The 11,223-nt window shown below is 54.5% G+C and overlaps 1 protein-coding gene across 1 annotated transcript; it reads left to right on the top strand.

Annotated features, from left to right (window-relative positions):
• The first annotated feature begins 1,194 nt into the window (after window positions 1–1,194).
• On the top strand, window positions 1,195–10,927 carry TRIM50 (tripartite motif containing 50). The gene is made up of 6 exons (XM_006889688.1): window positions 1,195–1,597; window positions 5,087–5,182; window positions 5,958–6,188; window positions 6,280–6,302; window positions 7,459–7,583; window positions 10,325–10,927. Exons 1-6 carry the CDS (start codon window positions 1,199–1,201, stop codon window positions 10,912–10,914), a joined length of 1,464 nt encoding a protein of 487 aa, XP_006889750.1. The 5' UTR covers window positions 1,195–1,198; the 3' UTR covers window positions 10,915–10,927.
• The last annotated feature ends 296 nt before the right edge of the window (window positions 10,928–11,223 follow it).

Consider the following 11,223-nt stretch of genomic DNA (forward strand, 5'->3'; position numbering starts at 1 on the left):
GAGAGGTCCCTAACAGCAGACTTTCCCATGGCAATGCGCCTTTTAATTTCCTGATTAGTGATGACAAGAGTGTTGACTATGGAGCCGAGCAAACTAAAGCTGTGAACAATCTCAATCTCTGTTAGTAGAGGTAAATTAAAGGCTACATAAATGAAAACTTATCTTCAAACTTCTAAGCAAAACCAGGCTGAGAAGAATTCCAAGCACGCATGTTCTTCCAGAGGTTTTCCTAAGGAGTGTGGGGTGGGGCCCAGCCCTCCGCCTCCCAGCCCTCCGCCTCCCTCCCCCACACCTGGCCAAAACAAACACCTGAATCTTGCCATTATCAAAGCCGGTCAAACAGAGGCTGCCTCCCCAATCCCATGATGTGGCCTACTTTCCACCTGATTCTGGGTGACCTTCAGGCAGGGGTGTTGCTGGGAAAGGGAAGGACAGGAAGAAAAGGGCAGAGACTGGGCAGTGGGGCAAGCATCTGGCTGTGAGTCCCAGCTCTCTGCTCCTGCTGTCTCTGCAAAGAGAAGAGGGGGACACCACTGGTCGAGTAACCCCATCAGGTCAGTGCTGGTCTGCAGCCAGTGGGCGGCTCTGTGGGTGGCAAGACACCGAGAACCACAGCACCCCAGCTCTGCCGGGCTCTGCTTTGGCAGCAAGCATGGCACCCCTCTTTTTTTGACTGTCACTTCCCATAGCGTGGGAGGAGGGATAGAGAGTCCCTGGAAGAATGTTGTCCTTTTGCGGACTCCCTGCTCCAGAATGACCTGGGATGTCTATCCTAAACATAGGTTTCTGGGTTGTGCTCCAGAATCCCTTCACAGAGGACTGTGATGGTGGAACTCAGAAAGAACAATGTAATAATGATAATCCTCTCAACCGTTGTCCCATAGTTTGAGAAGGCCCAGTCGTTCGCTCTGCTAATGGCCTTTGCTGGCTTTTGTGGTTGGCCAGGCGGGGCTTCTGTGAGCACTGGAATGGGCGGTGCTAGCATGTCTCCAGATGGCCCCGTGGCTGCCCCTTTGTTTCCCACTATCTCAGAAGCTCATCCCCCCAAGCTTTTGTATTCTCTGGGTAGCGCTCTGCTTCACACATGGGGAAACTGAGGCCTGAGGTCCCAGTGGACTCGGGCCAGGGTCCAGGACCTGGGGGTGGGCACAGCAGAGGAGTGAGGGGCCTGTTCTCTGTGTTTCAGCTGTGCAGGTGGATGGCGTGGCAGGTGAGCATGCTGGAGCTGGAGGACCGCCTCCAGTGCCCCATCTGCCTGGAGCTCTTCAAGGAGCCACTCATGCTGCAGTGTGGCCACTCCTACTGCAAAGGCTGCTTGCTGTCTCTGTCCTGCCACCTGGACGCTGAGCTGCGTTGCCCTGTGTGCCGGCAAGCGGTGGACAGCAGCAGCTCCCCGCCCAACGTGTCCCTCGCCCGAGTGATCGAAGCCCTGCAGCTTCCCAGCAACACGGAGACCCAGGTGTGCACGCACCACCGCAACCCACTCAGCCTTTTCTGCGAGAAGGACCAGGAGCTCATCTGCGGCCTCTGTGGCCTGCTGGGCGCCCACCAGCAGCACCGCGTCACGCCTGTCTCCACTGTCCACAGCCGCATGAAGGTGGGAAGGGAGGCTGTGGAGGGGCACAGAGGAGTCGGGCTGGGTCTGCAGACCCTGGAAGCCTGGCCAGGGCTCTCTGGCCCCATCACCTGCTACAAAAAGAGGTTCACACGTGAGATTTGATTTCCCTGTAGCTCTGCGCTGGGGCAGCGGACAGTCGTTCACTCACCCATCTACTTACCACATATTGAGTCTCTGCTAAGAATAGGTTTTGGGCACTGCAGTAATTAAGTGATGGGGTTAAGTGATGGTGGAAACCCCTTTATCACTTGTCCGCTTCTCCTCTGCTTGATCTTTCTTTGCTGCCCTCTTTGTATCTGGAATGTTCCCCTGGCTACCTCTCAGGGACTTTGGTTCCCTGCTGAATTCCAGAGTCAGTACTCGCAATGCTTTTATTCACTCAATGAATTCCTGCCTTTATGGTCTAACAGAGACGAACAGTAACAACCAAACCAGACTCACCCCTCGGAGTTGATTCTAACTCCTGGCGACCGTACAAGGCACAGCAGAATGCCCAGTAAGCTTCGTAAAGCTCAGCATCTGTACAGGAGGGGACTGCCGCATCTTTCCACAAAGGGCTGGTGGGTTCGAACTGACAGCCTTTCACTTATCAGCTAAGGTCTTTAACCACTGCATTGCCAGGCATCCTTCAATAACAAGAAGAAGAATTCCACTTTAGGTTAATTAATTCATTTAGGGTTTACAAAACAGTTTCCTCTGTAGAACTTACTCCTCGGCCGGTTCTGTGAGGCAGATAGGGTTGGGTTTGTACTGGATTTTACAATAACGACGTTTTCCCTCCACTGCCATCTGTTTAGGAAAGGACAGGAAGGGTCCTCGGAAGTGAAGCCTGTGACAGGAGCTTGCAGACTTGGCACGGGCGATTGTGAGGAGTGAAATTGAAGAGTGAAGACATGCAGGGGCCGGGGCGGGAAAGGGGGGGAGCCCTGCAAGCTAGTTTCCTGGGCTAAGTTCTCTGGGCAGCTTTGCTTTGCTCCTCAACTTAGGAGACAAGTTGGAGACATGCACAGGGCTGGCCAGCTCATCCGCTGGCCCCTTCCTTCCACAAGACTTCACTGAGATCTCCCATTGCTAGGTGCTGTGCTTGTGCCTTTGGTGCAGTGACCAGCAGGACACTCCCTGCTCTGGGGGAGCTCAGTGCAGAGATTTGGGAGAGAGATCTGTGTGTCCACCAAGGCTGCTGTCAAGGTTAACTACAGGGAAACAGCAGTGAGATCAGTATGGATCCAGCATGGCCTCAGGTAGTCAGGGAAGGCTTCCTGGAGGAAGTGTGCCTCTAAGAGAAACCTGAATGGCCAGCAGGGGTTAATAGGAAAAGAAGACAAAGAAAAGCATTCCTAGTTTAAAGACAGCATGTGCAGAAAACCAGGAGGCAGAGAGTGTGGCCTGCTTGAGGAGAGAGGAACCATCCCACAAAGCTTGAGGCGGAGAGGGGGAGGGAAGCAGGGTCCATCAGGGGAACCTTGTGTACCGCCGGAAGAGACTGGGGTTGATTTGGAGAGCTGTGGGGAGAAGGCTCTGGAAGGTTTTTAAGCAGAGAGGTGAAGTGATTAGATCCTCCTGGCCAGAGGGTGGACTAATGAATGAGGTTGAAGGACCAAGCCAAGCACTGAGGCCATCAGTATATAAGTGGGAAGGGAAGGAGAGCGAGGGCTGGCTCAGGAAAACAATGACAGCTGCCACTGAGTTGATTCCAATTTATGACAACCCCACGGGTGTCAGAATACAACTAGGCTCCATAGGTTTTCAATGGCCGGTGCTTCAGAGGCGCATCTCCATACCTTTCATAAAAAGTGTCTGTGAGGGGACTCAAACCTCCAACCTTTCACTTACCAGCTGGGTATGTGAGCTGGTAACACTCCAGGAGACAGTCAGGTCTCTCTCCCCCTATTGTTGTTGGGTTGGTTCTGGCTCATAGTGATGGGCTGGAGATTGTCCCTCTTTGCCCCCTGGCGTGACTGGTGGGTGGAGCCCGCAGAGAAGCACGCTGTGGGCTGGCAGCATCTCTGCGGATGAGCCCGGCCCCTGCGTGGGGCACTGTCTGATTCCAGTATTCTGTGATGTAACTGCATTACATTTCTTTATGGAATTCCTTTTGTGCACTTAGGTTTCGTGTTTTGGGTGGTTGTGGGGGGTTTTCTGTCATTTCGCTTCCTCTTGAGGTGACAAAGTTAAAATACCTCTCAACTTCAGAAAAGGGAGCTCTGGTGGCCTAGTGGTAAAGAGTTGTGCTGCAAACCTGAAGGCAAAGGCAGGTGGTTCGAATTCACTAACTGATCCAAGGGAGAAAGACAGTCTCCTCCTGTGTGATTTATAGACTTGGAAAACCATGAGTCAGTTCTGACTTGACAGCACGTAACAACCGACACCTCAGGATGGTCACACCTGGACTGTCTTTCTCTGGCCACTGTGAGATGTGCTGAGTGTGTCTTGACCGCTACGGCATGTTCATTTATCCCCATGCCTGATTCAGCAGCTCCCTTCCCAAAAGCCCCTGTGGCTGACCTCTCAGGTTGGGAATCATCTCACTTACGTCTGTATGTTCCCTGAGCACAAACGGAAGAGGCTTTGGTCACAGGATGGAGCAGGTCTGCAGGTGATTCTCGTTGAGACTCCAAAGGCTAGGTCAGATTTGGGACCAAGACAGCTCAGGAGAAGTAAGTTCATGTCAGCCTGGTGAGAGTGCCAATTCTATGTGGGGTCCAAGTCTGCTGGAGACGAAGTCAGGTCGTGCATAAGCAGGGGGAACCACCAGGATTCTCGCCTGTACCACAGCATGCACCATCTGTCTTAGAAAGCCTCACTTGGGGCTAGCCTTTTTGTAAGGAGGCCTGATCAAGTGCCTATTAAGTTTGGACTTCTGGAAGCCTGAGCTGGCTGGGGAATTACCTGATGAGTATCCTTCTGGCAGAATTCCATGTAGGAAGTATTCACTTCAGACTGGAATCACCAGTCCTGGATGCTGTGTGATGGCTTCTAGGCAGCTGCAGCAACATTTAGCCTCCATGTCCACAGAAGGATGGCACAGAGATTCTCTCTTAGCTTGGCCATTTCTATTTTGTAGTGATGGGCACCTAGGCAGCTCTGTCCCTGCCCTGGCTCCACTGTTGGGTTGTTGTTTACCGTCGAGTCGGAACCGCCCCATGGCTGACCCTCCAGCAGGTTTTCAGAGGCATTTAATTGCACGGGAAGAGATTGCCCATCTTACTCCTGGTGGCAGCTGGTGGCCTCAAACTGCATGCCTTCTGCCTTCGGGATTGCAACGCAGCTTCTTGCTACTAGGCCACCAGAGCTCTCTAGGCTCCACTCAGAAGTGCCTGGGGCCCCTGGAATTCTCTGAAGAAGGGCAAGGCCACGGGAGCTGAGTGGGGCTGCAGGAGCAGAGTGGGCCTGCGGGATCCGAGAGGGGCCACGGGAGCTGAGTGGGTCCAGGGCTCAGCGGTTCAGGCTCTGACATGCTTCCTCTAGGAGGAGCTAGCAAGCCTCATCTCCGACCTAAAGCAGGAGCAGAAGAAAGTGGATGAGCACATCGCCAAACTGGTCAACAACAAGACCCGAATTGTCGTGAGTGAACCCTCCGCACCCTCGACCCCAAGACCAGGCACTTGACAGTCCTAGGGTCCACTTCCCGCTGACCCTTTACAAAAACCCACGCCTCCCAGAGGCAGCCAGGATTCCAGGCTTGCTGGGGTGGGTGTGGTGAGTGAAAATCCCAACGGAGAGAAGAGGACTCTGGATTGGGTCTAAACTGGCTTTTGTCCTCCCGCCCTTGGGACTGAGATAACCCAGAACTTGAGCCGCAGAGGTAAACAGCGGCCAGTGTGGCCCTGGCTCTGCCTGCACCCCACGCCGCTTGTCTGCTTGACCTTCAGGGGCTCAGAGTCGCTCACTGTGGTGTCCTTGCAGCACGCTGAGGCACAGGCCTGGACAGGCTGGGAGACCTCAGCTGGGTCCTGACGGCAGCTGTGGACCAGAGCAGGCCGACCTGTGTGTACTCGCCCTCACATGGTGTCTCATTCCCTCTCATACCTGAGAGGGGGTGACATTACCCCGGCTTGTGCAGGGAGGCCTGGGAGCCCCAGCTCATTTCCCCTATGAAGTTTGTGATAAGTCACAAAAACAGGTGAAAGCAGAGTCCTTCTGCATGATTTGCGAATGTGTCAAGGCTTTCCCACCTGCTACCTCTCCGAGGACTCCTTATAACATTGAGCTTGTAAAAGTCAGCTCACATGGCCTGCCTGGGATCCGGGTAGGACCAGCCACGCCAAGAAGCCAGGGAAGGCCACCCCAGCTGTGCAGCTCCCCTGATTCTGCCTGTGACGGCCCCCTCCCTGTGCAGAATGAGTCGGACGTGTTCAGCTGGGTGATCCGCCGTGAGTTCCAGGAGCTGCACCACCTGGTGGACGAGGAGAAAGCCCGCTGTCTAGAGGGGCTGGAGGGCCACACCCGTGGCCTCGTGGCCTCCCTGGACGTGCAGCTGGAGCAGGCCCAAGGGACGCGGGAGCGGATGGTCCAGGCTGAGCGTGTGCTGGAGCAGTTCAGTAATGAGAGCCACCATGAATTCATCCGGGTGAGTGGACGAGGGAGTGGTCCCCAGAGTCCCCCCGTTTCCCCCTTCCTACCCACACCTCTACCTTTCCAACCTCTCTTGTGTCTTACAGAAATACCACTCTCTGGCCTCCAGGTAACAATCTCCAAGGGAGAACGTCCCATCCATCTGGTCCCTCATAACCCACCAGGGATCCCCAAGTCCAGCTCTGCACTGAGCCTGGGAACACAGGGATGAAAGTTGTGTCCCCGCTTCAGGGTTCAAGCTCGGCCCCCTCTCTTACTTGGATGGGTGACTGGGACAAGCTGCACAGTATCCGTCAATCTTCAGGCAGTGTTGTGCAGCTAACCAAAAGGCTTCTCCTCTTCAGCAGTTCGAATCCACAAGAAGCTCAGCAGGAGAAAGATGGGCACCTCCTCTTGTTAAGCTGTAGGGGAATCGGTGAAGAAAGGGGTGCAGACGGACAGAAGTGATAGGCCATCAGACTGGGGAGCAGAGGCATGTGGACACGTGGCATAGAACAGTCTGGGGAATTCTAAGGAGTTCACCATTTCTGGGGGAGAAGAGCTCACCAAGGTTGGAGAGGGGAGTAGTAGCCCCAGTGAGCAGCCCAGAAACACGCATCTTATAAGAATACAAGAATACGCGATCCACTTTTCAGTCCCACCAAGCCCTCAATTCACACAGCTCTGCAGCCTTCTCAGACTGTTTATGAGCATCTTGCCTTCTGAGATTAGTTTTAGGCCTCGGGACGATTTGGTTAAGAAATACTGGTCTAAAGGAGCCAGTGGGAGCCCCAATTGGCTCAGTGTAGAGCAGGTGTGCACTCCAAAAGGCGTCAGGGTCCCCTGACATCCAGGACCACCATGAGGGCTTGTTAAAATTTCTGAGTCAGCAGCTCTGAAGTGAGACCCTAGAATTCCCTGGGAGGCTGCTGCTGGTGGCTGTGCACTTTGAGAAGCGCTCCCAGGAGGGGCGTCTGAAATAGACCCAAGTCCAGTCGGTTCTGGCTCATAGCGACCCCCTAGCTGGTTTCCCAGGCTGTAAATCTTAATGGGGGGAGATTGTTCATCCGTCTCCCACTGAGCCGCTGGTGGATTCGAACTGCTGGAGACGAGAGGCCTCTTGGTTCGCAGTGCCCCACCCCATGGACTACACCACCAGAGCCCCAGGGAGGAAGCAGTGGCTGAGGGACACCTTGAGCGCGCCCTGTTCCAAGCTCTGGGCATGGGGTTTGCATGGCTGGGGTGGGCCGCCAGGGGCCTCACTCTCCTATCAACGTTGCACCCAGAGCGGAGCTCCAGCAGGCCCGGCCCTTCGAAGGCGCGTTCAGCCCCATCTCCTTCAAGCCAGGCCTCCACCAGGCCGACATCAAGCTGACTGTGTGGAAAAGGCTCTTCCGGAAAGTTCTCCCAGGTGAGGCCCTGAGCCAGGTCCCTGAGGGTGGCCACCTGGCGGTGGGGGTGCAAGGCTTTTCACTGTATCAGTGTCTAGCTGGAGAGACTGGGAGGGAACGCGGGTGTGGGGGAGTGGTGAGATGAGGGGCTCCCCAACAGCCTGGGCTTGGACTCTGCTCCTTCTCCTCCTGGCTGAGGGACTGGCAACGTCATTGGAATCACTCAGAGTATAAAAACGCCACAGCGTCAGGCAATGTCAGAGCTCAGGAGGGAGGGCGAGCAGAATCATCAGGATTGGAATCCTCCCAAAGCTGCCTCCTGTGGGCTGGCAGCCAGACAAGGCCCCAGGCCTCAGCTGTTCCCAGTCCTGACATTAGCTACCCCTCTCCCAGCACACACTGCGTCTGCCTCACAGCTCACAGACTCCACACGCTGTGCGTGCCTGGAAGTAACAGGTTACAATTCAGGATCAGAACTGGCATGGAAGTATCAGGAGTAACTCAGGAGACAGCTCTTCAGTCAGGCAGGCTTCATGGAGGCAGGCAGGCCTCTCTCTCAGCCCCTGGCCCTCATCTCTTGTCTTGGTCCTTGGTCTCTACCCTGCTTGGGCACTTCGTGCAAAGCTCTTTAGCTATTCTGAGACGTGCCTGCAGGCATCCCACTCCGCCAAAAAGCCTGCTGCCCAGTGGCGTTCAGGCCTCTTGCCCCTGTGGATTGGCAGACCCACCACAATCCCCTCACTCTACTTGGCACAGGAACTCGTTCACCTCACACATCTCCAAGCATCAGAAAACCCCCAAGTATCACTCACGCTCCCAGATGGCAGCAGCCACGCCTCTCCCGGCTGACCTTAACAGTAATAAGGAGCCCCCACCTCAACTTCCAGAATTGTCGCCCTTTAAACGCAGCAGGAGGATAAACCCAGGCCTCCACAATGATTCCACACACCTGCCTTGCATTAGCAAAACTGCCCAATCTCCGTAGACTACCTGCTGTTTGCATTGTTGTTGTTGTGTGCCATCACATTGGAACTAACCCATAGCTGACCCTCCGCCAGGTTTTCAGAGGCGGTTAATTGCGTGGGAAGAGAATGCCCATCTTTCAGTGGAGCAGCTGACGGAGCCGCTGGCAGATTTGAACTGTGTGCCTTCGAGATTGCAGTGCAGCTTGTTGCCACTAAGCCACCAGAGCTCTATTTGCATAGTCCCACCCAGTCATCTCTTAGGAGCTGCAAGAGGCCTGCTAGAAGGGCCATACCATACACACCAGCCGTACACACCAGCGTAACCTACTCACTGCGCTGACGTTCCTCACTGTAGAGAGAGGCGATTCTGCTAGGGCTGCTTTTTTGAGTCTAGAACACGAATTTATGACGGGGTTCTAGCGTGACAACTCTGTGGTAACTCAGTTGTGACCCAAATCACAATGAATACCTCTTCTTTTTTTTAAAGAAAAGTTCATCATTATTGCCTTCATATATACCTGCAGGTAAATATATGAAAATTACATCAGCAAATTATGTGTTCCAACAGTGTATGTTGTAAAAAGTGGACAGTCATAAGCGTGGTTCACCAGAAGTTGGAGACTGCTTGTGTGCACGTGTTTATGCTCAGATATGTTGTTACGTGCTGTTGAGTCACCCTGTGCACAACAGGCTGTGAACCCTGTCCTATCCCGAGCCAATCTCACTCCCTCTGACACACCTACCCGCATTACCCCAGTCACTGTGCCAATCCATTTCTTTCAGGGTCTTCCTTTCTTGCACTGACCCTCTACCCTTCCAAGCACGACATCCCTCTCCAAAGACTGGCCCCTCCTGGCAGCATGTCCAAAGTTACGTGAGATAGAGCTTCAAAATCCTTGCTTCCAAGGAGTAACTTGGTTTCACTCTTGTTGTCTTGGCAGTCTGTAAAATGTTTTTCTGTGTACACACACACACACACACACACACACACACACACACACGCTCTTGTTAACAGCCTCTGAATCACAGTGACTCCACACCCAGTGGTTCTGTTGAACCACCACTGCCTCTATATATTGTGTTCATTGTTGTTGTTTTGTACCAGAGCTGGAACCGAGTCCTAGCTGACCAGAGGGGTTTTAGAGACAGTAAATCACACAAAAGGAGACCGTGTTGTACTTTCAGAGAAGCTGGTGGATTTGAACTGTCTGCCCTTATGTTAGCAACACAACTCCTTCCCACCTCATGGGCAGTTTAGGACTTAAAAAGGGACTGCCGTTGTTCTGACAAAATGAGGTAAAGACATTCAGTTTATTACTAGCGTACATACAGCTTGTATGTAAAGGAGCTCAGTCAGTAAATGGCTTTCACCGAACAGAGGTAAAAACAGCTTATAGAGAGCAAAACAGGAGAAGACCAGCTGCAGCCCGTGAACAGTGAATTCTGTTTGCGCTTTTGGAGTAAACGGATTAGCTGGCAGCTAGCAAGGAGTTCACGTGTGACTGTGCCCTTCAAATGGCCAACTGCAGTGGTTGGCGATCCTCCAGAAATCTTGTGGGACACACGTGACAGGCTGCTTCTGCACACTTCCATCAACACCTCCACCTCAGTCTTCACCAGAATCCCTCCCTTCACATATCATTCAGTCATTCTGTCAGTCAGTCACCCCATCTAAGGGCAGGGGGCTCAAAGATAGCTAGGCACCGGTTTCCTCCTTGAGGGGCTACCCATGAGCCCCAGGAGCAGTCTGCTGCCTCCCGTGTGGCTTCAGCACGGTCCTCCCCTCTCTCCCCTAGCCCCTGAGTCTCTCAAGCTGGACCCTGCCACGGCCCACCCCCTCCTCGAGCTCTCCAAAGGCAACACCGTGGTGCAGTGTGGGCTCCTGGCCCAGCGGCGGGCCAGCCAGCCCGAGGGCTTCGACTACAGCACCTGTGTCCTGGCCAGCCGGGGCTTCTCCTGCGGCCGCCACTACTGGGAGGTGGTCGTGGGCAGAAAGACCGACTGGCGCCTGGGAGTCATCAAGGGCACGACGAGCCGCAAGGGCAAGCTGAGCAAGTCCCCCGAGCATGGCGTGTGGCTCATCGGCCTGAAGGAGGGGCGCGTGTACGAGGCCTTCGGCTGCCCCCGGGTGTCGCTGCCCGTGGCCGGCCACCCTCACCGCATCGGGGTCTACCTGCACTACGAGCAAGGCGAGCTCACATTCTTCGACGCCGACCGCCCCGACGACCTGCGGCTGCTCTACACGTTCCAGGCTGACTTCCAGGGCAAGCTCTACCCCATCCTGGACACCTGCTGGCACGAACGGGGTGGCAACTCCCTGCCCATGGTCCTGCCCTCGTCCAGTGGGCCTGGCCACCTGCCCCTCCTACAGCCCACCAAACTGTAGGGCTGCCTGTCCTCTCCGTTGTTCACAGCCTCCCACAACTGGAAGTAGGGACTTGGGTGATTCCCCACCATTTCCAGCGGTAGGAAATTTCCTACCTGTTGGGGAAGGACTTCATGCCTCCTTTTTCTAGGACATTTTTAGGACCACAGTCCCCATCCACCAGACAAAAGCAGGTGTGTTTCGTAACCTCTGGCCAGCATTGGCAGAGCCAGGACTTGACGTCCAGGCCTGGAAAAGCGGGCCCTCCTTTAGTGCCTCTTAATAATGCTGTTTCTGGCTTACTCTTCCAGTCAAGTGCTGGAAAGTTCC

Source organism: Elephantulus edwardii, unplaced genomic scaffold, assembly GCF_000299155.1.
Source record: "Elephantulus edwardii isolate Elephantulus edwardi_28Jun2011 unplaced genomic scaffold, EleEdw1.0 scaffold00080, whole genome shotgun sequence".
Classification (NCBI taxonomy): domain Eukaryota; kingdom Metazoa; phylum Chordata; class Mammalia; order Macroscelidea; family Macroscelididae; genus Elephantulus; species Elephantulus edwardii.